At 43.2% G+C, this 27,743-nt stretch overlaps 1 protein-coding gene across 1 annotated transcript in view; it reads left to right on the top strand.

Moving 5' to 3' along the window:
- MAPKBP1 (mitogen-activated protein kinase binding protein 1) overlaps positions 1 to 27,743 on the top strand; it is a 92,642-nt gene that overhangs the window by 11,293 nt on the left and 53,606 nt on the right. The window contains exon 2 of the mRNA XM_072337677.1: positions 15,511 to 15,602. Within this exon, the coding sequence (XP_072193778.1) occupies positions 15,511 to 15,602 (92 nt within the window). The remainder of the gene's footprint in view (positions 1 to 15,510; positions 15,603 to 27,743) is intronic.

Genomic DNA, 27,743 nt, shown 5'->3' with positions numbered 1-27,743 from the left:
AATCTGTTGGGACCACAGTGGAAGTCTGTCAGTGCTGTGCAGGTGGCGAGTGGCTCAATTAGCTTCTTGCTGGATAATATATATTTTTTAAATTTTATGTTCCTGGCACAGCTTGTGTTTCTGCTGTGGTAGAGCCTGTTTGGTCACAGTGGAACAGCTAAGTTGACAGTGTTTATGGGACATTCTTTCCAATTGCTGTGGTCTAAACACATGTACACCAGCATTGAGTTACTTCTGCCTGGAAATAAGCCATAGAGCTATATATAAATTATATTGGAACTGCTGCAGTAATGTTGTTGGTGTAAATATAAGAAAGGGGTAGCACCAGGGTTTCCCTTCCATAGAGCTGGCTCAGGAGGAATTCGCTGTGCTCCATAATGAGTTGAAAAGATGGGGGAAGGTGGCTGAAAGCAGTAACACAGTGTTGTATGGCCAGGTTTCAGAGGAGAGCATGAAACACAAAGTGCTTGTATGTGAAACACTGGGTTCTTCTGTGGTGATTGCTCAGTTCTTTTCTCTTGTGGCGGAACACCTGTCAGAAATCCCATGGAGTTCACTTTGTAGTGACTTAAGCCACAAGTTTGTTCTGTGACTCCAAAACAACTGTTCCGTTTTCTTTAACTCCTTCTGGCTGTTATTTCCCTGTTCCTGTTACTAGGGAGGGAAGTCTGGGCACTTGTTTGCCATGATCGTCATGTTGTGATGATGTTTTGAAATGAAGTTGATGTGTAGCTGGGATTCTCAGGTGCATGAGGGTGTTGCTGTCAGCTTCTGAATATTGTAAAGTATCACTGCTTGGCACTTTCATTTGGTGATGTCTGTAAACAAACCCTCCTGCAGCTTCTAAGTACCTGTCTGGTTCTTTGTATAAAACTGATTAGTAGAAGTCTCTGCTTGGTCAGCATGGGCTGATATCTGTGGTGTTTTCTGTTAGTAATAGATTTTTATCTCGCCCAAAAGAAATGTAGGAAGTGACCACTGTAGAAATAGCAAAATGTGCTGATTATGTGGTTTTAGTCTTTGCTCGTGGCTGCTGTTATTTCCATCTTAGAACTGTAAGTGCTTGTTTGTCTTGGATAACTTGTAAATAGGTCCTTCCAGAATCAAAGAATGGCTTTTAGGTTGGAACAGACCTTAAAGACCTTCCAGTTCCAACCCACTGCTGTGGGCAGCACTGTTACCCACCAGCTCAGGCTGCCCAGTGTGCCATCCAACCTGGTTTTGAACACATTCACAGCATTCTGGGCAGCCTGTGGCAGTGCCTCACCACCCTCTGAGTGAAAAATTTCTTCCTAACATCTAACCTAAATCTCCCCTCTTCTAGTTTAAAGCCATTCCTCATTGTCCTACCACTGTCAGACTGTGAAAAGAGTCTTTTTAAGGGCTTCATTGCAGTTATCATACCTGAGATGATCTAAGGAGATGAGGCACAAAATTTAGAGGTAGAAGTGAAGTCTTTTCTTAAAACAACTGTTACAGGAAAAGCAGCAACATTGTGGGTATAGATAGCATTTTAGGGTGTAGTGCTCCATGAGCAAGGTTACCATCAATCCATTCTGCTGCATTGCAGGGTGATTTTAGTCAAATGGTCAGCCTTATTTCATCCCGCTCCTCTTTTCCGGTTGTTGATGGGGACTGCAGCTTGGTGTCACACATGATGAAGCTGGTCTCCAGCTGTAGCCTACTTGCAGTTCATGCAGCAAGAAAGAAGTGGAAACTGTGCAGAAACTTTATTGCTATCTTTTTTATTTTGGTGGAGAACATGAAACAATTGGAGCACTGTTTAGGTAGGCTAAGTGGTTCGGTACAAATGACAGTGAATGGGGATATTTTGACTCTAAGCATCACTTTGCTGTTCAGTCCTACTGCCTGTCCTGCAAGTGCTCATCTGTTTCTTATTATCCTTGGACAAACATACTTAAGGCCGGTAGTTCAGGTATTTCTGAACTACATGTGTCACTCAGGTACTTTGTGCGAGGACATGCTGGTAAATGTTTCTGAGTAAATGAATGCATCTTAAACTTTTGACTGGAAAGATGAGAATTGAGAGTAATGACTTTTTGCTAAGTGTGAAGGTCCACGATCTTTTTTTCTTTCTTCATGTTCTGCTTTTGGCAGCAGAAAATTTTGTTAAGAGTTAAACACACAAAACCAGAAGTGCTTTGTGAATTGCTGAGGAAAGAACAGTTGGTTGTGTGCCTGGATCCGTGGCTTTCTGAATTTCTTAACAAGGGCTGTAAAGAAATGGTGGTATTTTTTATGTTCTGTTTTCTCTAAGTATGGCAGGAGCTCTAGGTGGCAACACAAACAAAGAGGGTTTTAAGCCTGTGAATAAAATTGCTTCCTCTGTGTGTGCTTTTACTTCCTCAGTTCTCACGTTTGACAATTCTACCAGTTACCCATGCTCCTGAATCTCAAGTACAGAATAAAGGGAACCTGCTTTGCCAGTGTTATGTCTTGTGTTTCCTGGTTTTCTGCACTGAGATAGCAGCCCATGCACTTGTTGTTGTGTTACCTTTTACTCCCCAGACAAGTGAGCTTGTGTTGGACCGCTGTGCCTCTCATTTACAGGCTTTGTTTCATTCAGAAAGGAAACTGAAGAAGCTCTTGGGGAAAATGACAGGCAGAAGTGATTGAAAGGCGAGGAATGTAGAGAAGGTGAAGCGTTCTGAATAAATGATTTAATGCATTTCTCAGAATACTTTGTAGCTATCTTGGTAACTTGTTTGTCTCGGTGCAGTTTTTTGTCTAGTGATGTTTTCCTCTGTATGTGTGGCAGGAGAGACAGTGGGGTGATGCTTCTTGCTGCTGAATTGTGTGGGGAGTTATTCAGATCTTTAGGGTGTTGGGTCTAGTCCATGAAATCTGCAACAAATTCTTATTTTTTGGGGAAAGGCTAAGCGACATTCTGCATCTGAGGTAGGTGTACACAGAGTGATGATAGTCTCTCTTGTGGCAGCAGTGTGCATCTTTTCAGCAGAAAGCTGGCTCAGTGGTGGTGTTCTGAGGAGGGAAATGGATATGCTGGGAGCCTGGAGTTCTATCAGCGCTGTGCTCCTCCACAGCTGTGCCTGAGCAGCTTCTTGTAGTGGTTATAAATTGGGCTTGTAAACTGTCTTTCTAATGCCGAACCAAGCGGGCCAAATAGTGAAACAAAGTTCCTGCCGTATCTCCTGCTCATTTTTACATCATTAGTCTCTCTTAGTTAATCTTGGGACCTTTTTGGTTCCCTTGACTCCACTGTTGGGGCAGGGACATCTCAGCAGGGCACCTAGGGGCACTAAGGGTTGTTTAGGAAAAAGTGGAAATTGGTGCTTGAACAGTTTTTCTGCTGTTTGTTTTCTCAGTCTTTGTCCCTTGTTCATATGGATTCCTCCTCCTGGAGGACGTTGTCTCCTTTCTGGCCAACAGGAGAAATCTCTTGGGTGCTTGGTAGGCATGTTGGCTGGCAGATGTGAAATGCTGCTTAATTCTAGTGTGCATAAAGGGCTGTTGATGATAAAGGCTCTCTGTAAGAAGCTTATTTCTCAGGGCAGAGGGCAGGGAATGGAGGAAGGGATTGCAGAGAGCCAGGCAGCGAGTGGTAGCTCGGGGTAGGGAGGGAGTTGGGTGGCTGCTTCTTTATATCCTGATTGGTGCGGGAGAAAAATGCTTTCTCATATTCCTTTGATTCGTTTTTAAGCATTCTTTTACATTCTTGTCCCTAGCCTTAAGCAGGAGGGAGGTACAGTAATAGTGCAGCATGGTCTGAGCTGCTGGAATTTGGGAGGGAGTTGAGGTTATTCCCAGCTCTGTCACTTGTTTGTTACACAATGATTATCAAGATGTTTCTCCTCGGTGTGTGTGTTTTTTCTTTTTCATCCAATCCTCTTAAATCTGGTTATAGATTGCAAGCTGTGTGAGAGCACATATTGCTGTGAATACAGGAGACCTTCCTGTTCATTGTGACTTCTCACAAGTAACGTGAAACTAACAATAAATAGTCCAAAATGCATTTAGGGAGAGATTGAATGCTAATCTCTTTACGACCTGCCTCTTTCCATGTGAGTGTTGTCTGTATGATAAATGTTGTGTACTCCTCTTGTATTTATTTTCCAGCCTTAGCATCTTTTAAATTGCTGATGTGAGAGTTTTCCTTTTTCTTTTTTTTCTTTTCTTTTTTTTTTTTTTTTTTAATGTAATTTAAATATGCTTACAGCAAAACCATTTTCTAATCTCCTGAGGATGTAAGAATTTACTTTCCCCTGTAAAGTCACAGCAGTCTTGGGGCAACGCATGTGTGGGAGGACAAAGTGCCCAGCCCTGCACAAGTTCTGGTGTTGAGGAAAGAGCTGCCAGGTGCTGCAAGGTGAGCCCTGACCTCCTGTGGAAGACAGGGATATCTGCTCTCTGTAAGGTATTGGAACATAGAAAGCTCATGCTTTTGTCTACAGGGAATCTCTTTAGCTCTTTCCCAGAGACTTAGTTATGCTGCTTAGAGCTATCCCCTTCTATGAAAAACCTGAAAGTTGCCCTTGTGCCAGTGAGGGCTGGGTATAGACAAGATTTTTAATAATGGCTCGGAAATGGAAGTTGGTGACTTCTTAGGTGGAGCTGCTGTGTAAATCAGTGATGAAGGATAAAATGAATTGATTTGGCATGGCATATTATGAATGAATGAAGAAATCACTAATGAATTATGAGTGTCACCTCAGGCAAGCCGATAAAGATACTTTCCTTTACCCTGTGTAGCTCTGTCTTGCATGTTCCTACTCTTGTAGGAACCAGCTCTGCCACCAGGTCTTTCCCCACATCCTTACAGACTTGGACAAACAGTACACTGATGCTTTTAAACCAAAAATAAATGCCAGTGAGAAGAAACAGAGGAAACCAGGGATAGAAATCTCAGTGTGGTGCTTTACTGAAGTGGTTTTCCTGTTCTGGTTTCCCTCAGCAGGGTTAACTGTGAACAGGGCTCTTGGAGCCCTCCCTTTCAGTGTGTCTGCCCCGTGTCCATGTTTAGTTTGAATGTATGTGTTGTTTATAGAGTTCAGCACGGAGTGATTTAGGACTGAGCTCCTCACCACGGCGATATCAGTGTTGGAAACACTGTGTTACGACCCATGTGTTTAACTTCCCCGGAGTCCAGAGCTATGCAAAGCTGCCACAGTTCCCTTGGAGCTGGTGTCTGTCCTGCAGTGAAGCTGTGGACTTTTAACTCCTGGCTGTTTGTGTTTAGGGGCAGCCCAGCTCAGGTCTGGGGCTCTGGGGAGGGATTATAGCAGAGCCATGGTGGCAGAGATCCTGCCAGCCTTTGCCTGAATCCCTGGTTGGCTGTTTTCCTTTCCCTTGTCTCACCTCTTGTCAGTGCTAAACCCGATGTGAAATGGAGGGGAAAAAGACTATAAAGAGAGCCTTTCCCATCTGAGAAGTGATGATTAACGATGATAAACAGTGCCCCTTTCACTTGGAGAGCCGTTTGCTCCTGCTTGACTTCAAACCCTTATATGAGTAACTGAAATGCTGCCTGAGCAAGCTGTAGTAATTTATTTTTTTATTTTTATTTTTTTTTCACATTTTCCTCTTGCTGAAGCACTTTCTTTGCCTATATTCAGGCTTTGTGCCCGGGTTTGGAGAAGGCTAACATAGCACTGTCACAAAGTCATCCTAATTCCTTTGATCTCCACTGTTGGGACAGATTCATGGGGGGCCATTGCAAGTCTTCGCCTGTACTTAATCCTCTCCCAGATATTTCTCCCTGCTAGGGCAGGTGGACTGGTTCCTTTTTCTACAGTGAAGAATTGTCTAAGTGGGAGGCAAAAGTACCCCCCCTACATAAAGTCTGGTATGTCACCTGCTCTCTTTGCTGTATGAAAATTTAATGCACGTTTACAAATTGGAAAAATCTGTTTCTTGTGAAGACCCTGAACGAGTCCAAGTCCTGAGAATTTGGAGTATGGCTTCTTTGCGGGCTGCCCACACAGGGTGCTTTTCTGTTTCCCAGAGGGTTTGCCTGCGTATTGGAGAAGGTCAGATTGACTCCACATGTATACACTTAGTCTGGAATAAGTCAGGATTGACTCCTGATGTGCCAGCAAACCTGCTGCCTGTTTTTTTCTTCTATTTCTTTTTTTTTCTTATTTAAAATAAGCATTCATCACACTATCTTCTCTTGTGTCAACAAAAAATTCCTCACAGAAATCAAAGTAGTATAATCATAACGTTGACAAAGGTGGATAATTTGCGCAAACATTCCACCCCTTATCTCTGAAGCCTGGATATTCTGAAGCTTTTGTGTAATGCCATGGAAGTTTGAGTTGGGCAGCTTTTATGGTGATGGCTGAATGGGAGAAGATGCTACTTTGCTATGCCTGTAGCCAGGGTTGGCTATGTTATATGGGCCTTTCCTCACCATGCAATATTTTTGGCAGAAATTGGACCTTGGTGTCGGTACAGCAGTGGGGAGAAACAAAATAATTAAGGATAACCTCACGGAGAGTGGTGAGGCACTGGAACATACTGCCCAGAGAGGCTGTGGGTACCATTTCTCTGGAGGTGTTCAAGACCAAGTGGGATGGGACACTGGGCAGCCTGGTCTAGTATTAGATATGGAGGTCGGTGGCCCTGCCTGTAGCAGGGGGTTGGAACTTGATGATCCTTGGGGTCCCTTCCAACCCAAACCATTCTATGATTCTATAATAACTAGGTCACGCTGCAGAAACTGGTAGTAAATCAACTGTCTGTGTATCCTCTTTTGCAGGCCGCAGGGACATTTGCACATGAGCTCTTTTGCTATGGCTACTGCTAGAAGTGCTTTTAATAGTGTTCCTCCCACTTCCCCAGGGCCATGCATCGACATTTATGGCCTCCCTGCGCCTGCCTTATTCCAGGTGCATGAAGAAGAAGGCAGAGTGCAGATTCAGCACGTAGCCCCTGACAGCTGGGGCTGACGGGTCAGGAATGCAGTCTTGACAGCTGGAATTGGACTGAAAGCAGCCAGCACGGAGGGGAGGCCAAGAGGGGAGAGCAGGCAAGAGAGGGGGTGCGGCGAGATGGACACACATATGCACGCACACTGTGTTCAGGCACGTGTAAGGAGACAGCCTGCAGGGACCCTGTGTTGCTCATGTTCCCTTTTTTCTACCTCTGTCCATGTTTCGTTCCCTGTTCTCTCAGCTGCCAGGATCATTTTTAATAAATATACATTCACAACTACTGTAGTGACACCAGGCAGAGCCATTAGAACCAAGGCTTGGCATTTCCATGTGAAACCCACCCACTCCAATTTTACGCAGGCTCACAAATGTAATATTTCATGTAATTCAATATTCAAACCTTTTGGGAAGGTCAGTTTGTACCAACTAATCCTTAGGCTAAGGTGTGTTGGTCATGATTTGTGTTGTGGAAAATCATTCCCTGTTGTTTAAATGACTACTTGGGATATCAACATTATTTTAAAATGGCCACTGCTTGTTGAAGATAATGATATTCTGGTCATATATATATATATATATGTATATTTAAATTGATTAAAATATGAAGGCTCATACGGTGGCCAGATGTTGCTCTGAATCCTTTACTTCATTAGTGCTGCTCCACATTGAACAGTCTGGAAGCACCTTGGAATGTTGTATCAGGTTTGTGCTGTGTGAATTGCATCTGGTGCTATTGGGATGGTTCCTGGAGGCCACTGGTATAAGCCTGCAGCCATAGCTGTAAGCAAGGCTTGTGGGACTTATTGCAGGATACATGTAGACTGGTCTTTTATGACAGAGGCGTCTTGAACTGGTCTTGTGTTGGAGCTTTTGCAGGTGGAATATTATAAATCTCCAGGCTTGTTGAGGCAGCACCTGGTGCTAGCAATGAGTACTGAGGAACAGAAGGTTCAGGCTGGAGAGGACAACATTTATTTATTTATTTATTTATTTATTTATTTATTTTTTCAATAAAAAAAGAATGTGTGTGTATTCAGACAAATAAGGGAAGGTCTCTTGGGTACACGAGGGGCAGAAACCAACAGTGGAGCTGGGCATTTTTATTGTTTGCCTGCTCTAGTAAGACAATCCCTACAGTTAATTCCATCCCCCCCTTCTCTACCCTCTCTGTGCCAGATCAAACCCAAAAACTCCAGCTCCCAGAAAACAAACAGACAGAGGAACCTGGGCCCAAGCCAGACCTTTGCGTGTCAAGCTCAAATACAAAATGAATATTTCACAGCTGTGTTATAAAGCCCTGAAACGAAGGCTTTACGGTGGAAATGCTGACAGCCCCTTAAGTAGAACAGTATACTGTAATTAGTGTTCTGTGTTTAATGTGTCAGACGAAACGCAGCAGAGCTAAATGTAAAACTTCAAGCCTTTGTTTTTGTACAGCAGTAACAAGAGATCAGACAGTGTGTTCAGACAGTAGATTAGAGCCCACAACTTGTGTGCTGGTCCCTGGAAGTTAAATGTGCTTATTTTCTCTTTTTGTAGTGGGGCTCAGGGGCTGCAGAAGAGATGTATGAACAGGGCCAGCTGTGAGATTTGGCATTCTGTATCAAATTTCACTTATGTAAGAAATAGATAGCTATTTCTTAGATCCTGACAATGTACAGCTACAGTGCGTTTTCATCTATCACATCCTGGAGTGAACAGATAGAACTTTGCTGTGTTGCATGGAAAATACATTGTCCCATGTGCAGCACTGCTAGAAAAAAATTTGGGAACACTGTATGGGGAGTTGGATGTGAAAGCCACCACGCTGTTGTGAAATGTAGTTCTGATGTTGGAGTTCTCTGTGTCGGTGTATTGACATAGCTGAAGAATAATGGGGTTTCAAATCTGGCTATGAAAATATTTTTTCTGAAGTAAAAAGAACAGGTCTTTACGTGGCTGCTCCTCAAACAAGGTGGTGACTGATTACTTGATGACCACTGTGTTATGCTAGGGAAGGCTTTCTAAAGCACTCCACGTAGTTTGTATCTCTGGGATTTCTGTGTGCAGCACTTCCTCGGAAACCCATATTTTTGCAAGTACATTATTAATAGACCCATGCTCAGTTGGGAGAGGGATGAGGGCAGGCACACTGTGCAGTGGATGAGAGATGAACTCTGATGGATGTTGTCTTTTCATGCTGAGACGGTGCTGTTAGTTAATTAAGTGGATTCAAAGTTAACTGTGTTACATGCAGGCCCACGGGAGAGCTTTTAAAATAGATCCTGTCTGCGTGTGGACATTTATTGAAGTAGCCATTCTGGAGTGTAATGGAATAATTGCACTGCAGGAACTCCCTTTGAGGATGCTCTTGTTCATGAATAATTGCTCACAGAGGCATGGGTGGAAAAAGTGGATTTGAAACAAGACCATTGATTCAAGAATAGGATTTGTCATACTGTAGGAGAGCAAAGAGAACGGTGGTTTTATTTCCAAGTGCACAGCAGGTAGAGTTCTTATCTGTGACTTTATGGTACTGGATGACCTCTTGACTGTTGTCTGTAAATGATCTAGGTATCAAAAAGGCAGATAAAGTATAAGGTATTAATTGGAGAAGAAAACTGAGCACAAACCAGAAGACCCTATTGTTCTCTATAAACAGTTACTGCACTCACAACTTGAAAGCTGTGTGTAGTCTGGATGTTTCCTCTTCCATCTTAGGAAGGATATAGTGGGCCTCAAAATTGCTTCAAAGAAGGGTGGTAGAACTGATCAAAAATACAAAGTGGTGTTCAGGGGAGCTGCTGGGTAAGTGGAGATCCTTCTACTTGGAACACAGATGACTCTGGGGTGACAGAATAGCTCCTTGAAAGTCACACGTGACCTAAAGATGGTATATGGAGATTGTCTGTTCAGTCTCTCTTCCATCACAAGAGTTAAGGGGCATCAAATAACATTAATAGGAGTCAAGTTTAAAGCAGGCAATAAGAGATGGTTCTTGCAACAATGTAACGCAGTGCTGAAGATCCTTGCCAAAATTTTGAGTGGGAGACAGCAGATGAGAGAGACTCAGATTTGCTTTTCCTGCTCTAAAACTTTCTCTGTGAAGTCTGGATCAGATGCATCTGCTTGTTGGACATGGTTTTTGTAGACTGCAATCTCTTGCCTGATGCTGTTGACAAGTGAGCATGCAGAAAGCCCTATACCACTGCTTTTCTTATTTCAGTGGCTTTTTTGAGCATTGGAAAGTTGCAGGTACCCTCTCAAAGAAGCTTTGTTTCTTTATTTCTGTATTTAAAAAATTCTATTTGTAGAGAATGATGATTTTTTTTGTGCCCGGAAGAGAATGCAGGTACTATTAGAAGGTAGGAAGTGAAGTGACTGAATCAGAGAAAACAACAAAAAAGCCCTCTTATATTTGCTGAGAGCATATGACTGTGTGGAAGAGGGGCTAATAAACTACTGGGCTCATCAGTCTTTTGCTTCTGGCCCGAGAGAGTGATGGGATAACAGCATCATACAGCCTACAGGTGAAACACTGTGTTAAGAATGGTGTAAAGAATGTTTTTTTCTCTTGAGAAGTTAATTTTTATACCTTCCTTTAAGATGACTCCAGGCTGTGGAACTTTGCTGGTAGGCAAGCAGGCATAGAAGAGCGGTGGCAAGCTGGCATCAAGAGTAAAAAAGCATCATGGAGAGAGCTTGTGAGCTGTAGATCTGGCAGCAGTGTCACTGGCTGATTTGCCTTCTTTGGCATCCATTTTTTGTGGAAATTATTATTGTGCTCAATGGCCATTTTTCAAAGAGTGACTTGAGATCTGCTACTACTCTCTAGTACTATCTGGCCTGGGTGCACTGGTCAGAAGTGTGACTTTATGTGTAGATGGTCCCAAGGCATGCAAACTGTAGGGATGAGGAGAGGGTTTACTAGGAGCTGAAGAGTGGGATGGGACTGATCCTTAAAGCTTTCCTTAAAGATTCTGTGTTGTCCTTCTTACACGTGGAAACAATAGCTCGTGGTATGTCTTTCAACTTCCTCAAAACAGCAGAAAGAACTGAAACAAGTAGGAAACTCATACTCTGAGAGCCAGGAGCTGCTGGTCAAGTGCCTTGTTTCCTGAAAAGACAGACAGAATTGTCAGGGGCTAATTTAGACCAGCCTTTCAGAAAGGACTATCTGAACAGCAGCAGGAAAGCGAAGGTGGTTTGGCTTTGTCACACAGGTATGGGCTCCCCCTTGTACTTTGGAGGAACCATGCCTGAGGGAAGCAACTCAGATGTGCCCTTTAAGTTCCAGTGGGTATTGCGCTGCAGCAAAATTTCTTCCCCTCTACTGCAAGGCCTGGCTGTATTGAATACCTTTTGGTAGCTGCAACTCAAGACTCTGCTGATCCGATCTTACCAGGTAGAGGGGCTGTGGGAGCTTCCTAATGATCTTGGATCTGAAGTGGAAGGAATAGGGTGACCTACTTAGGCACTGAAATTTCTTTACCCATCTGTGCAACTCTGAACAGCTAAATTTAGATCTGTGTGTAAAATGGATGGATATCAGGAGTTGCAAGACCAGTGTTCATACCTGAAGTTCTATTTCTGTTGACTATGAGTGTGCTTTGAGCCTCCAAATTTGGAAGGGAAAAAACAAAAAAAGCTGATGTTAACCACCTCATCTTCATTTATTTAACAGGTAGGCAATTACAATACAAAATGAGCTCTTACAATACAAAATGAGCTCTAGAAGCATATTACATGTGATTCCATGTGATAGCACTTGCAAATCGCATAGGGAACTGTGACTGAAAATGCCAAATGCTATTAATAGAAGCCTCGGGATGAAGTAATAAACGTGGATAGCCAGCCTCCTTTCTGGGCCTTTAATTAAGAAGCACAGAATTACAGGTTTTGTCTTGCAATTGTTTCCTGGCTTGGGTGAGGGAGGTGAGGTGGCCCATTTATTGGATGTGATGACCTGAGCAAGCAAGGACACGTCTGATGATTGTGGGAAGTAGTTTGGGCCATTATTGGTAACAAACCCACCGGTTTTCCAGGTCTGCAGTGGTACTCTCCAGAGCTGTGGTTAGCTCAGATCAGAGCTGGAAACAGATCAGGGAATTCTTTTGTGACTGGGATATGCTGAAGTACCACCTGGTTAATTTATATGAATGGCAGTGTCTGTGTGGAACTGGGAAACTGAGTTTGCTACGTGAATTCCTACCTCATTTTGCCAGAACTTCAGAAGTGGCATAATGTCAGACCTGTCTTGATGTATTTGCCCTTTGATAGCAGATCTTTATGTGAGATTTGGAAATAAATGGGAATAAATGATGGTGTTCTCCTGCCTTAATTAACTAATCATTCCTTTTATCTGGCATGTTGAGAGGAATCCAGTCTGTACTGCATTACTGCCTCCCCCTCCCTCCACCCCCCTTTCTCCCCAAAGTTTGTTTATTCTTATGTCACGTTTTCTGATGGGTGATTGACTATCTTGAGCCTTTATGTCACCTAGGCTGGAGGTTGATCATGGAGATAAAGCTCCCTTCTGGGCAGGGAGGTAGGAATGGAGTTCACAAGTTTCACAAGGCCCAATTTTAAATATGTTTATCCTCCTTTTCAAGACAAGTTGTTTTTAACACCTAAGGATTATTACTACACATGCTGAGGTGTTGTAAGAACGTCCATTTGAATGAAGCTTATAGAGTTGTCTTTCAGACTCTTTACACAAGGCAAGTTTTAAAGCTAAGCCTAGGAGGAAAAGAGGGAGAATCTTTTTCAGAGAGTTAATTGTAGATCTCTTGATGCAGGTATCCATTTCTGTGGCAGTAGGTCTAGCAACCTCTGCAGTATGACCTTGGTAGTGGTTGTCTTTTTCTAATGGGACCAAGGGTCTTTTGAGGGTCAGATGATGTTCGCTGGTGGTTGAAGATTAGACCTGAAGACTGAACTATTCCTTTTGTATCAAGGTGAATGCTGGCCTTGTGAGAAAGGTAGACTTTCCACCTCCTCTTGTAACTACAAGTACAGTTAATTGGCAGAACAGCCTTGGGCCCCTGCAGACTCTAGAGCAAGAGAGGAAGCTGGAGAAAGCATGATGTACTGCTGGTGATTGGGTGATAGTGCCTAGATGAATGAGTGCTCTTGTTCAGTTTCTCACACTCCTCAAAACTAGGAGGGAGTGGATTTTTTATTTTTTTTTCCCCATAATGCCATGTACAGAAGGGATTTTGGTGGTACAGTTAGACAGATCTAGTAGCCAGTAAAAGAGGCCAGTTCTTTTCCCTGTCTTTCAGCTCCCTGTGGCTTCCCCAGGATGGCAAACAGAGAACAAAACCCACAGAATATTTTCTTCTGCTTGTTTGGCTTGCCGTGTCAGTGCTGGTGCAAGGGAAGTGCCAGGAAGGGAGGGTGTTGGTTGGGATAAGGGGGAAAGGAGAGTGGTGGAGTCTCAGGAGCAGGTGGCTGTGGGATCAACTCAGTGACGGTGTAACATGGCACTGCAGGGATAATGTATGTCCTTGTGGGAGAAGAACATACCTGTTGGTGAAAGTAGGTTGCTGAACTGCTGCTGAATGCTATTAGCTGCATATCCAAGGTCGGGCAGTGCCTTCCAGGACAGCTGTGATTACAGGCAGCCTGAGCTAAAGCCTGTGCTGAGCAGCGTGAGCACAGCACTGATAAATTTGATGTTTGCTGACAGCATCAAGTATCTAGATTGGAGTACTTGAATGGCACATGTCTCTTCCACTTCCTCCTTTGCTGTCAAGTATGCAGTTTCTATGGGAATTTAAACCTCTCTCAGTGTTATGGGTTGGGGACTGATATGTGCTTGAATCTCAGCAAGTTCTTCTTTCTGTGCATTTGTGAAACTAAACCTATGCAGAAGTATTGTAACAAACCTGGAAAAGCAGGCATCCTCCTAGCCTCCTTTAGTTCTCCCTAACATTTTTAAGGATCATTAAACTGTTTCCTTGCTATGCTGGTGAACTGGTAAATGCATTTTTAATTATATGTTCTTATACAAAGCATAAACCCGTATGAATTTTACAAAAGCCATGATTCCAGAGATGCTAGTTTTATGAGGAAAGGTGACAATTGGTGTTCTCTCACATTGCCTCAAAGCATCTGGGATCTATTATTAATAAGGGAAAAAAAACCACAACCACTGAGCTCTCCAGAACTTCCATTTTCTGTGTTATGGGTTGAAGCCAGTCCAAATTGGAAATCACTGAGACATGGATTGCCTGCTTTAAGTGAGCTCCTGGCACCTTGGCCCTGTTTTACCTGTTGGCTCCCTAAGTGGGCTTACTTTTGTTACCTTCTCCAGTGACCCGAGCCATGAGACTAATTTCTTCACCCTACAGCTGAAATCTTCATCTGATAAGCTGTGTTGTCAGGGTAGCATGGGGAAGCCTGCCCTGCCCTTACCTTTTATGTTTCATGTTGGTATAAATACAAGATGTTGGTCTTCAGGGCAGCCATTAATGGTAGTGGTAATTTTACAATGGTGCCTTCTTATGCAGCGTCCATGCCTTAAGGCCTTAACCAAATATAATTTAGATGATGATAATTGAAAACAGAAGACTGTGACCCAGTAAAATCCATGAATTTGGCAGGGACAGCAGTCTTGCAGAGGAATGTATGCATAAAATATATAATAAATAAAATTGAGTTGTGCAAACGTAAAGGAATAATTTTACGTCTGTCAGAAGAATCCCAAGGCAAAAGCTGGTTTGTGTTCAGATGCTGAGTCCTTTCATGCCACGTACCAGATTTTGTGCAGTGTAATCCCACTGCAGTTTTTTGCTTTGGGAAACTGCTGAATTTTGGTGCTTCCTCTCCCATTCTCCCTTGTCTTGGCAGCTTTTGTGTTATGCTTATCCTGGCTTCTTGTCGCAGTGGTCTGGTTATGAATTTCTTTATCTTTCAGGAAGCTCTACACAGTTGTCTTTTCTTTCCTAAAATAGTTGAGATCTTTGCTTGGGGGCAAAGCGAGCGTTTTGAATTATCATCTCTTGAATGGGTCATTGGTATATATGAGTTTTTTAACCCAATAATATGAGCAGTTCTGTCTCTTGAGATTCCTGGGGAGAGATGCAGTCCACTGGATGTGGTATCCAGTTTAAGCACTGTGGGGAAAAAATGACTATTCAGTTCCTAGGAATATGGAGCTGGAACCACACTGAACCACCTACCAGTGGATGGAGAAGATAAAGAGAATGGGTCAACCTGGAAAAGACTTCAGGGAAAGAACTGTAGAGAAAGTATTTTGCTGCTTGTGGTGGGAAGGTGGGAATTACAGGGTGGTGAATGTGCACCCCAGCTTCTTGCTCCATACTAGTTGTTGCTTGCAGTCCTCTGCAATGCATGGCAGTGCTCTGGCACAGATAAATAATCAGTAGATGAATAACTCTGTACCCCAGCAGTATTTTACTGTGTCTGCATTGAAAATTGAACCTGTGTTTAACCTTACTCTGTGCCTGGGTGCTTGTCAGTGAATTTCTAGGAGATATGATTCTTCTCAGAGCCATTGTGAAATACCAGACCATTAGTGTCTGCATATGGGTCCGTTTGAACTGTACTTGTATCTCATGATGCTACTTCTTTTCTTTTTCACATGTACTAGGTGACTTTGGAGAAGGTGCTGGGGATAACTGTGTCGGGAGGCAGAGGATTAGCCTGCGACCCCAGAACTGGCCTCGTTGCTTATCCAGCAGGGTGAGTCACTAACCACATTCTTCAAATCTGAGATTAACCAGGACTGGGATGACAGTGTAAGATCCAAGGTGTTTCCAGTACGGTCTTCTATGGGTAGAATTCACCATTCTTTAGTCCCTTAACATAGTGGTCAAGTATGAGCATCAGCACTGCTAGTGTAATTAGTAAAGGAGAAGGACTACATCCTACCTGTCAAGTTTTAATAATATTCTTTCTGTTGAATTCATTTCTCTCCTCTTGCTCCAAGCTAGATGTTAAATACATTGTGGGCTTTTTAACTGTGGTCTGTAGTGTACTGACCTTGCTCATAACTCAGTGGGATGAATGTTCAAGCCTTTGAGTACCCAATGGAGCAAATGATGCTTTCAGTGAGTTGACAAACCCTTGTTGTACATGCCCTGCAGTTTATAACTTGTTCCTTATCCAAATGTGGAGAAAGATCTCAGGCGTCATGTTGGCAGCTCTTTCCTTGTCTTTGAAGGTTCTTTGAAGTGCAACCCATTGAATTTGCAAATTGAGATATCTAGGTAGAGATATTGGGCAGCAAAAGAGCTATCTAGAGGAAGATAGCTGAGGGCTGTAGAGGTGGCTTTGTGAGTTGCATGTTTAGCAAAACTGTAGATGTTCTGGACCAGATCCTGATCTTGCTGAAGGTAAAGCTCACTCAGAGCATGTGTCTGTAGAGAAGTAAATCACATCAGAGTTGTTGGATTGTGGGATGAGAAATCGTGTGAAAGTAAGTAGCACCTGAAAAGCTTTAAAGGGACTGTGAAAGAGTTGGATTGATATCTCATAATAGATGGTATATTGAAAAAGCAAGGGAGGAAAAACATTTTCTGTTTACCCTGCTAGTGGAGACATGGCTATTGAGATGGGGAATGACTATGGCTTAGATGGAAAGTTACAATACTGTAGTAAAAAGAAATTGCAAAGACAGAAGAATGACTCTTCAGAAGAAGTTTTCACTGCCCAGTGTGGTGCTATGTGGAGATACTTTATCTGTCTCCAAACTGGATTCCTGAAGACCATATGAGCTTGGCTGTTCTTTGAAGCTAGATTAATCTGCTGGTCAGCAAGCTGTAGGAGAACTAGGAGGGTGGTATCTCCTAGTGGCGTTGCATAGGCATACTCTCCACATGTAAAAGGTGGAATTAAAAGAAAGGAACTTACATGAGAATTATGGATGGTGTTTATAAGCACTCAAGAAACAGGCTAACAACATCTAAGGATACTGTATTTCTTGCTGAAATAAGAGATGGGGTCAATAAGGCTGGCTAGAAATTTTTGCCTTTTCTCACTGATATCCTGGTTCACAAAATCCACAGCATCATTGTGAAGTGACTTTCTGAAGCAGGGTCAGCTGGAGCAGACTGTCCAGTACCATGTCCAGACAGCTTTTGAATATCTCCACCACAGCATTTCTGGGCAGCACGTCACCAGTGTTGGGTTACTTACACAGTGGATCTTTTTTCCCCTGTTGTTCAAATTACATTTAATCTGTTTTCATTTCTGTCCATTGTCTCTTGTTCCTTCAGTGGGCACTACTGAGTCTGGCTCCCTCTTCCTTCCCTTCCATCTGGTGTTCATACACATTGATAACATTCTTCTGAGTATTTTCCAGACTGAACAGCCTCTCCTCATATAAAAGATGCTCCAACGTCTCAATTACCTTTGTGGGTCTATACCAGACTTGTTCCAGTAAGTCTGTATTTTTCTTGTATGGGAGAGTGCAGGACTGGACATAATCCCGAGGCTTGGATTGACCAGAGCTGAGCTGGAGGGAAGGATCTCCTCTCTTGAGTTGTTTGCAATGTTTTGCCTAGTGCCTCCCAGAAGAATATTGACTTTTTTCATCACAAGGGTACAATGCTGGCTTATGGTCAGATTGTTCACCAGGACCCCATAGTTGTTCTTAGAACTTGCAGCCCATAAATCTCCATCATGTACTGGTTCTCTGGGGTTACTCTTCTCTTGGTGCAGGACTTGGCATTTCCATTTGTTGAACTTCATTATGTTCCCACTGGTCCAATTCTCCAGCTTGTTGAGGTTGCTTAGAATGACAGAACAGCAGTCAGGTGTGTCAGCCACTCTTCCTGGTTTTGTATCATCTGTGAACTTGCAGAGTGTGTATTCTTCCTTGTTGTCCAGCTCATTAATATGGAGATAAAGCAGTAACGGCCTCTTTATCAACTCCTGGGGTGTATCACTACGGACTTGCATCCAACCAGACTTGGTGCTGCTGATCACAACCCTCTGGGCCTGGACATTCACACAGCTTTCAATCTACTTTGCTGTGCACTTATCTAACCTGTACTTTGCCAGCTTGTCTATAATAATGTTATGAGAGACAATGCCAAAGGCCTTATTAATGTCAAGGTAAACAACATCCACCACTCCCCACTCATATGCCAAGTTAGTCACCTCATTGTGGAAAGTTATGTTAGTTAAGCATGATTTCCCCTTCATAAATCTATATTGACTACTTTATCATCTTGTTTTTCATGTTTCCTTGGCAGTCATTTCCAAGATTAGTTGCTCTGCCACATTCTCAGAGATTGAGATGGGGCTGACCAACCTGTAGTTCCTGACATCTTATTTGCACTTCTTGAAGATGGAAATGACGTTTTCCTTCTTGCATTATTCAGGAATCTCTCCCAGTCCCCATGACCTTTCAAAGACAACTAAGTGCCCTTGCAGTGACATCAGTCAGTAGTCCTATCTATGAAGAGGCCATTTTGATTGTTATGCCTAGGCCTTTCAAGATCCAAAGATGATGAGGATGCAGTCTAAGCTGCATCTGGTCAGAGGAACTTCTGAGTTGCAGTGTCCACAGGTCATCCTGTCTGCTCTATTCTGTTGTCTCCAGTATATTCCCACTTTTGTCGGGAACCTTTGGCAGCAATGTTTCTATTCCTTGTTAGCATTCATTAGCTGTGGTTCAGAGCCATGTCATCATTTGAGCTGTATCAATATTAAAGAAAAAAAACCTTCCAAAGGAACCTCACATGGACTTCTGAGAGAGTCCTGAAAGTAAACGCAGGTGAACAAATCACTGTTTGACTCCTTGGGTTTCTGCAGTGTGTTGAGTCTTACAAGGCCATTCTCTTGTCGTGGAGCATGGGCTTTTTCCTCTTATTGTTTTTGTTAAATGGAAGTTTATGATTTGCATGTGCACTTGACAGTGTTCTTTATGCTTGAACTCTTCAGAGACAAGCAGATAGATTACAGTATGTATTGCCTCATCTTTTGCATCTTTTCTGATGCTGAATATATTGGCACTTGAGGAGGAGGAGGAGAGGGAGAGAAGAAAACAAGTGCACTAAACTGAAATGTTTTGGACCCTTGGATAGCTAAAGATAGGTGAGTAGATAGGTGAGTTTTAATCACAGTGACCTTCTCTGATGAGCTGGTACATGCCAAACATGAATGTAATCAAGCATGAGGGCACCTGGAGATTCCTTTGGATAATTAAAAGCCTAAGTGGTTTCTTAGGACTTCACAGAGGAATTCTTGTTCTCATTTGGTGGTGGTATCATCTCATGGCCCAGGCAATATGCCAGATGTTTTATAACAGTGTAGTGATTTATGTTACTTGCTGCTTTTGTGCCCTAGCTATCCTGTCTTGTGATGCCAGTGTGATTTGCTGCACTCCATACTATCCTTTTGTCCTGGATTAATATAGCGTTTGTTAATAAGTCAAAACATGAGGAAGATATGGGTGCAGACCTTATTATAAGGTGATTGAAATTCAGTTTGTTAGTATTTGTCTTTATCGCCTTATTTCTAGTGAATTTATCTCACATGGATAATTTGCAAGAATCCTGGCATTACTAGTTCATTGGCTGTATATATTTTGTTCCTATTTGAATGTACCAGACAGGGAAGCTTCTTACATGCGGCTGATTTTTACAGACTGGGTAAAGTTCATGACCTGTCCATGCAATTTGGTCATCCTTCAGTGGTGCTCAAGGTACTCCAGTGATTTCCTCAGCTCTCTACTCATCTACTGAAGTTTTGCAATGCAGAAGTTTTGCTTCTCCAGTTTGTTGTGCCCCTGAAAGCTAACTTAGGTAACAGCTCTGTTTTCCTAAGAACACTTTCAACATACCTGGATTAATTTGGTTGAGATCAAAACAGTTGCCACAGGCGTCCTGACTTCATTCAAACCAGGCACATGAATGTTTGTTTGAGCGAGGACTTAGAAGTTTAGACTTTCTTTGAGCAGAATTCTACTCTGGTCTCTTATTTTTGTCTAAAGTATTATTATTATTGTTTATTAAATGATTGCTTTTCTGGATTTTGTCTTTTCTGGTGATTCTGATTCTCCTGAAAGAAGCAAGCTCGTTCCAACTCCATAATGGTGCCTATGGACTGAACGCTGCATTATTATTTTGTTTCCTTTTTGCTGGTTTTTGAACTTTTTATTCTTTCTCTCCTTTGACTTTAATGAGGCTATCACTTCTCCACTGGCTGCTTTGCTGCCCTGGTATTGTTTTAAAGTGATGCTTGTGTTAAAGGAGGCTTTTTTTTTCTTCACGTCTGCCAAGAAGGCCAAAGGCACAGAGTGCTCTAGATATTTTAGGCCACTGCTTTCATATAAGGCTGTTGTCTTGGGAGACAAGACAACATAGGAGAGAAAACTACCCCCCTCCTTCTCTGAAAGTCTTATATCTGCCATCCATGCTTGCCTGTTCTCCTGCTGACAAGCGAAATAAACCCAGCGCTGCCTGATTTGATCTCTGTTAGTGTTATGCAGTGACAAAGTCGTCCTTGGAGGAACAAGCAGAAATCTGTTATTTCTTATAGCAGGCCCGGTACTTTGTCTTTTTTTTTTCTTTTCTTTTTCTTTTCTTTTTTTTTTTTTTTTTTTTTTTTTTTTTTTCTTCCGGGTTTTTCCAATTCCTTTTTCCCTGTTCTTTTCCCTGGTTTATTTCACCTTTCTTGTTTTTTAATTTTTTAAATTTTTTTTCTCTTCCCAATAGCTCGTTGAGGTTCTGTTTCCTAGAAACAAGAATGGAAACAAAGCTAAGAAAATCCTCTGAGGTTACCAATGACTAACATTAAAAAGGGGAGGGGAAAAAAAAAAGAGAAATTCTTAAGGGGAAAAATGTCTACCATTTAAATTCCACACCAACTGCTCAGACAGCTTGAATCACTTTATCTTTGTTTTTGTTGTTTTTTTTTTGTGAGGGGAAGATGAATGTGGGGGGGGGATTGTTATTTTTTTTTAAGCCTTGTAGGCTGGTGGGGCTGATTTATTTTACTTCTCTTTGTTCCTTGACCCACAGTTGATCGTTTGAGCTGGTTGAGAACCTCGTCCTCATGTGAGGTACCTGCCTGCTGGAGAGAACAGCCCATGCTTTTCCTCTGTTGATGCAGAAAAGTAGTGCTTTGCGCTGTTCGGTGTACAGTGTCTTTTAAACACACTCTTATGTTCTCATCAGCTTAGGTCTCTGTCTGGCCCTGATTATCAATTTCCAGCTATTCTGATAAAAGTCAGGGATTTTTCATGTTAGTCACAGCAGTCTTCCTCACTGGGGAAATCTGTGTTTGATACAGAGTACCTGGAATGAGTTGTTGAGATTCAGCCTTCAGCTCTCAGGGATGATTTCTTACATGGTACAGATCTAAAATCAGGTGTGGGTTTAATCCACAGACTCCACTGAGACAGTAAACTGAGTATCTTTGGGTTTCTCTCAGAACTGGCTGTTGCCAGTACAGACACAGCCCCTGGCTAGCTCTGTGCATATGCAGTGCATCTGCTGAACAAGTGAGTTGGACACTCCCTTATACTGCAAACATTTAATACTGTAACGTTCTTGTTTGCACGTGGGAAGGGAAGATGATAAAGAAGTCGCGTGATCAAACTTAAATGAAGATATTGTTTCTTCTCCTGCCGCTATTTTGCCACAAGATCTTCTCCTTCAGTCTTATTGCCTTGAGTTTTTTTTAAACAAGACAACTAATATTCAGAAGTGACTATTGCTATGATGAGTTCAAAACAGAAAAACTATATGGCTAACTCATATTTTATTTTACTGCTACGGTTCCATTTATGTTGGATGCTGCTGCAGCTCTCTCATGTGCCAGCCTGTGCTGCAGCAGTATTGAGCCCCAGTCACTCGTTCTCATTTCATCTCTCTGTTCCTCCACTCATCCCCTGTGCATTCACAGTACTGAGTGGAAACCCTGAATTCAGTTAGCCCTTCTAAGTCATAACTCTCCTGGCACTCTCTCCATGTGGATCCAGGGAAGTAAATGCCAGGTCTTGCACCAACAGGCAGTGACAACGGTGTGTGTGTCACAGCAGTGGGAGGAAGGGGAGGAGCACAGCAGGAAATGAGTGAATCGGTTTTAATCCTTCCAGGAGTCTGCTCAGCACGTGTGGAGCTGTCTCACATAATTGAGCAGTAACTCCCTCTGGAAGCAGAAGAGGGGGGTTGGACTCGATGATCTCTAGAGGTCCCTTCCAACCCCTATAATTCTGTGATTCTGTGATTCTGTGAAGAGCAAGGACTTTGTTTTATTTTTCCAGAAGTGGTTGTTGGTTTGCTCCCAAACACCTCTTTCCAATTCCGGTAGACAAGTGGTTTCCAGCCATGCACATATGGAGTCTCTTGGAATGTTTTAGTCATCATTTTCCATCATTCTATAGATAATTTATTATGTTGTGTGGTAATCTATCAACTGAGAAGAATTTCTTTTTACCCTGAGCTGCATAAATCCCACAATGAAAGAATAACACTTAAGATAGACATTGCATAGTTACAAGGCATGATGAAGATGCTGCCTTGCTTTCTTTCCTGTGTTAAGTGGAAGGGTTTAGACACTGTGGTACTGGAATGAATTTGAGAGGCAGACCTAGTAGACCACTAATGACCATAGCAAGATTCTTTTCTAAATGGCAGTCTCTTTAAGACTTATGAACGTGGCCAGGTTAGAGTTGAAGGCTACGAGGAGCAGTGAAATCCTAAGACATTACCGCCTTACTTCAGGGCATAATTTTCTTAACTAATTGATGACATTGCTTGGATGCCACATTACTGGTCAGCTGCAGAATTCACTTCTTTTGTTACCTCTTCGTATATGTGTGGTTTGTGCAAAGCTCTGCAGCACTGTGCAACTACAGTTCTTCACTTATTTTTGTTAGCAGTAAATGATAACGCTGTTGGACCCCGTCCCATGTGCAGCTTGAATAGGTGCAGGGACACTACAGTACTTGAACTGCTGGGAGACAAGTGTATAAACGCAGTTCTGCTGGTGCTGGCTCCTTCAATTTTATTTCACCCAGACTTTTGAAGAATTTGAACCTTCTTTGTATATTTATTTCTAAAGGAGAATGTGCAATATTGTAAAGATTATAAAAGCCTACCCTAAAATGAGCATTTGTGATTTCAAGCATCTTTCAGCTTCTTTAGCCATTCCAGAGGCAGTGTTAGTCCTTTTCAGAATGGTACAGTCATGTTGTAAGGGCTGTGCTGCTTTCCTCTCCGTACCTCTCAGGAATCTGGACTGTTGTTAGTGATTTTTTTTTTCTTCTGTGAGGATGCTGTGCTTGTACATGCTAGCTGGGGAGATTTTCCAGCTGGCACAATTGTGCTTGTGGACCCAGAGGGAAAGATAAGAAAATCCCCTCCATTTAGATTGTTAAAAACAATCCCAATTGAAGAGCTGTGACTGCACCTGAGTTTGAGTTGGGCCATTACAACCCAATGGAGCATTCTGAAAGAGTCCAAAAAGAAGCCAACCCCTTCCTTCTCTCTCTTCCATTAACAGCAGATCCCTGAGAGTGATGAAACACAAATACTCTTTCGTAATTGAATTACCCACTGCAGGGAAAGGATAATTCTCCAGAGTGCCATATGCTAATTTAGCCTCTAAGTTACCAGCGGGTGGTGGATCACTATTCTGTCCTGTGCATCAGAAAGCCGCCAGCTGTTACAGCCCTAGGACAAACACAGCTGAAATGTGATGCTGTCCCATAGTTACTATTCAGGGTGTTGGCAGCAGCAGTAGTTCTGGTGGCATACTCCCTTCAGCCGCCAGGTACCAACATGCCTGCTTATCCCCTGTCTTTCCACAGTCATGTGGCAGTCATGCAGTATGAGCATTCTCTCCCAAAGTGCATCCTTTGCACATAAGCTCTGCTGCCATCCTGTCTGGGTGAGCCTGTGCTCATCCACGCTTGCCTACTTCCTCCTTTCTGCTAGGTGCCAGCAAGGGGTTGCAGCATGTGGCTATGCTCAGTGCAGCTTATGTCCATGCTGCTTACATCCCGGTGTGGTGTTAGAATCCCCTACATGTGAAGCAGTAATCTGTGCTTCCTCTTCTAACACCTTCAGTGGGAGGAAGCATGCTGTTAGCAGGTGATGCTCCCCTGTCAGCAAGCTCAGAGACTGAAGTGTAGCTGAAATCCGGTGACCCTTGGTAGCAGAGGTTCCTGAAACAACCCAAAACAAAATCCTATATGCAAGCCTTCATTTTTCTCATTTAGACGGAATAGAGAATTTTTCAAGGGAATGTTTCAGTTGCAGTGAACCATTTTGGGAAGTGTTTCACAAATTATTTGCCAGCGATTCTCTGAAGAGGGAGTGAATGTGTAGGAACAGCTACCTTTTCCCCAAGCAGACTGCTGGAGAATGCCCTTGTTGGGCAGCCCTGCATTAAGCTGAGCTCAGCATTAAGAGAGGAGGGAAATGGGAACACTTTTATCTGTGCAAGACTGCAATGAAAATTTTTGTGACAAAGAAAAACATTTAATTGCCCTTAAAGTTTTCCCGTGCTGGATTCCAGAGGCTGCAAGTAGGGCATAAGTAGGGTGTCTTTTAGGAGTCTTGTGAGTTTGCTGCTGTTTTGGTTACCTGACTTACCATGTTAAGGAAAACTGAAAACTGTGTAATATGCACTTGTTCCTGCAGATCCGGAGTAAACATTCCATTTCCCTGAACACAACAGCATTGTCATGCTTGTTAGAGTAGCTACAGCAGAGACTGCTGAAAGGACTATATTGGTTATACCTGACTTCAGCCTGTCTTATTGATAGAAGCATTAATTGTCCTGAGTTTTGCACTATCTACCTAAATGTGCCAATGACATTTGATTTTTAAACTGTGAGGAAAGCTGGGAAGTAATCCTGATTAGATGGCTGGTTTGTTACTCTGTGCTCTGACCTCATTAACCAGTATGTGAACTAAAGGGAAGTCATTATATATTTAAAAAATAAAATAAAGGAGAAAGAAGAAGAAAACGCTCCTGTGGTGAGGATCATTTGCAGTTTATGCACAAAGAAATTGGAGCGAGAGAACAAGCATGTCTGTTTTATTTAACAACAGCGCTGAATTCTCTAGTAGAGCTCTGCAGGTAGGGAGCTTTGACAGGTTTGGAAATGTGTTGCATGTTTATGGAACAGGGAGGAGGAATGGCTGCAAAGCCTTGGTTGTTGTCGAGTACAAGGCCTTCCTCATCTTGATACTGTGCAGCCCCTGGGGCTTGCCCATTGCCTGAGAAAGGAGGGGGCTGGCAGGGAGAGGGAATCTGCAGGTCACAGCGTGCCTCCTTCCTGTCCTGCCATGCCCCTGCAGCAGCTGTGCCTCCAGCAGCCAGCACCTTGGTGCTGCAGTGGGACTTGCTTAGGAGCCAAGTCCTGAGCTTGCATAAGAGTGGGGGGTGGGGAAGTGGGAGGGAAATGGGGACTGAAAGCAAAGTCTGGGTTGAAAATGAGATACCAACTGCCTCAGCTGGGCTCTACCCTCTGTAATCTCAAAACAAGCACTGTGTCTCCTGGCAACCTTCACACAAATCCCAGAGTTTGACTCGAAAGGAGTACATACAGTCCAGAGTGTGTACCCTACTGCCAGGTGTGAATGAGGGGAGATGCTGAATTTCTCCTTCCTGGAAGACCTGGCACTTTGAGATGGACTCAAGTTTCCCTCGGTGTCAGCGAGGCAACAAGCTAAAGGTGAGGCAGCATTCTGTTAGGCTAAGCAGTGCCAAGAAGCAGTGCATTCTGTTTGTTGTAAGCATACCCAAGTGTGCAGTGAGTGTTGCTGAAGCTTGGACATAGGACTTGGCAGCACTGTCAGCTTTGCCTGTGGGCACCATCCTGCTCTGAGTACATACCTGGTGCCTCCAGCCAGCAACCAGAGACTGGCATCAGCCTCTGCCTGTCCTCAACATCACTTGTTGTGCCCTGACAGGGCTGACCCAGTGCTTCTTGGACTCCAACCTCACCATATTTCTGAGGGATGAGAGAGTAGGCCAGTGTTATTGTGGTTACTTCTCCTTCCAGGAAAGTTATCCTTTCAGGTCTTGTGTCCACCAATGCTTGTTAGCTGTTCTGTAGGAAAAAAAGCCAAAAGAAATGCAAGCACAGTTAAAATGCTCTGCATTTTAGGCAATGCAGGGGTAAATGTTCATCTTCCATTAAAGCTACTGCTGTCCGAAGGCTCCCAAAGACAGTGTGGATAGAATTGTTCCTGCCCAGCAGCCATGCTGGGTAGAGCTGGCTGCAGCGCTGAGCTTTGGGGCAGGCTGGACTGGCAGGAGGCTTTGGTGGCATTTTGCAGTCCCTGGCAGACTGAGGCAGCCCTGAGCTCAGCCACTGCTGAGATGAGATGAAACCAACAAGCCCTTGGGAGCAGGCAATTCCTTTACGCCACACTTTTGAAGCAGCAGGAATGCTTTTTGTCTCTGGTGCGTCTGTGTAGATACTGCAGGAATTGTGCTTACTGAAGCATTCAGGAGGAAAAGCTGCTCCAGTTTCCCTGCCGCATTGGAGCTCCTGCTGCCTGATCAGGAAGGCAGACAAGGCAGCACAGGGCAGTGGGCCTGGGCCCACCCCAATGTCCTTGCCAGAAGTGGCTGCAGGGCACCCCTGCTGCTGCCTTTTCCTCCTGAGGTTAATCAGATGGAAACAGGGCATAGCTAAATTGTATTATTGCTTGTTTGCTCTTGTGATCGATGCCACTGATACTGACTGTGCTGATTGCTAATGGTAAGAGAATCAAAGCCCTGAGGCCCCTGCCATAAGCTGTCGTGTTCATTTGCCCCAGATAATGAGTTTCATGCATAGTGCCTTCTCCCTGGTGCTTGGGAGCTGCTCTGGCATGATGGGGGCATCTTCTGGCTGCATTTGCTGCTAGAAACAGACGTTGGCATATTACTTACACGTGGGATATGGCTTGAGTTCAAAGCAAGAAACTTCTTCAGCTTTCAAGGCTTTGTGGTATGGCAGGAGCTACTCTTGCTGACAGGTCAGCACAGACCTGAAGTGTGGAGCCAGAGGTTCCCATTTCAGCCTAGCTAGGTCTATGTGGGAGCTGCTCCCTCCCAGGAGGGAGGGTGCCTTCAGAGAGAGCTTCCATCCTTCCTTGATGTACAGTTGGGCTGGAGAGCTGCATTTGCTTGGAGCCTGATGGCAAATTTGATAATTCTGCAGTAATTTTCTTGTAAATGTTGAGTTTTCCTTACCTGTATCATTCTTGCCTTTTCCTCTAGATGGGTTTGTTTTTTATTAAACAAGCAAAAAAACAAGGAACCAAAACAAATGCCCCCTCACCCCCACCACCTTTTCTTTTTTTTGTTTTTTTTAAACTTGTCTTTCATTGTTTCCTTTTCCCCTAGATTGATGCATTTTTTTCTTCTCTTAGACCCACTCCCCCCCATACTTAATTATGCTTTAAATGTTTATGAGCACAGAAGTTGTACCCCGTGTATATATTTATATATATAAGAAGTGTGTGCAAATAAAAGCAGGAATGTATTGTTAATTTAATTGAAATCTTAACACTAATTCAAGAATTATCAGTCAACTACTAATTGTTATAGATCATTATAGAAAAAAAAAGAATAATAGTGCATTAGAATACTTCCATACAGAAAGTGTCAGTAATGGTAATAACACAACTAAAAGTGTAACGCATTTCTTCATTTCTATCCCTCTTTCATGGTGTTATGCTCACCCTTGTGTGGCTTCTCTGGATCTTCAAAGTCAGTAGCTAGAGGGTAAGACCGTAAATCTCTGGCCTTTGTAGCTCTTCACTGGAAGGATTTTGATGTGGATGTTGCTGATGGCTTTTCCTCACTCCAGTGTCCACTTGGGGTGGTTTTTTTGATATGTTAACACGCTTTTACACTTTTCTC

This window comes from Excalfactoria chinensis, chromosome 5 (genome assembly GCF_039878825.1).
Source record: "Excalfactoria chinensis isolate bCotChi1 chromosome 5, bCotChi1.hap2, whole genome shotgun sequence".
Classification (NCBI taxonomy): Eukaryota; Metazoa; Chordata; class Aves; order Galliformes; family Phasianidae; genus Excalfactoria; species Excalfactoria chinensis.
The sequence above is the reverse complement of the archived record's forward strand: the minus strand, read 5'-3'. Positions and strand labels throughout refer to the sequence as shown.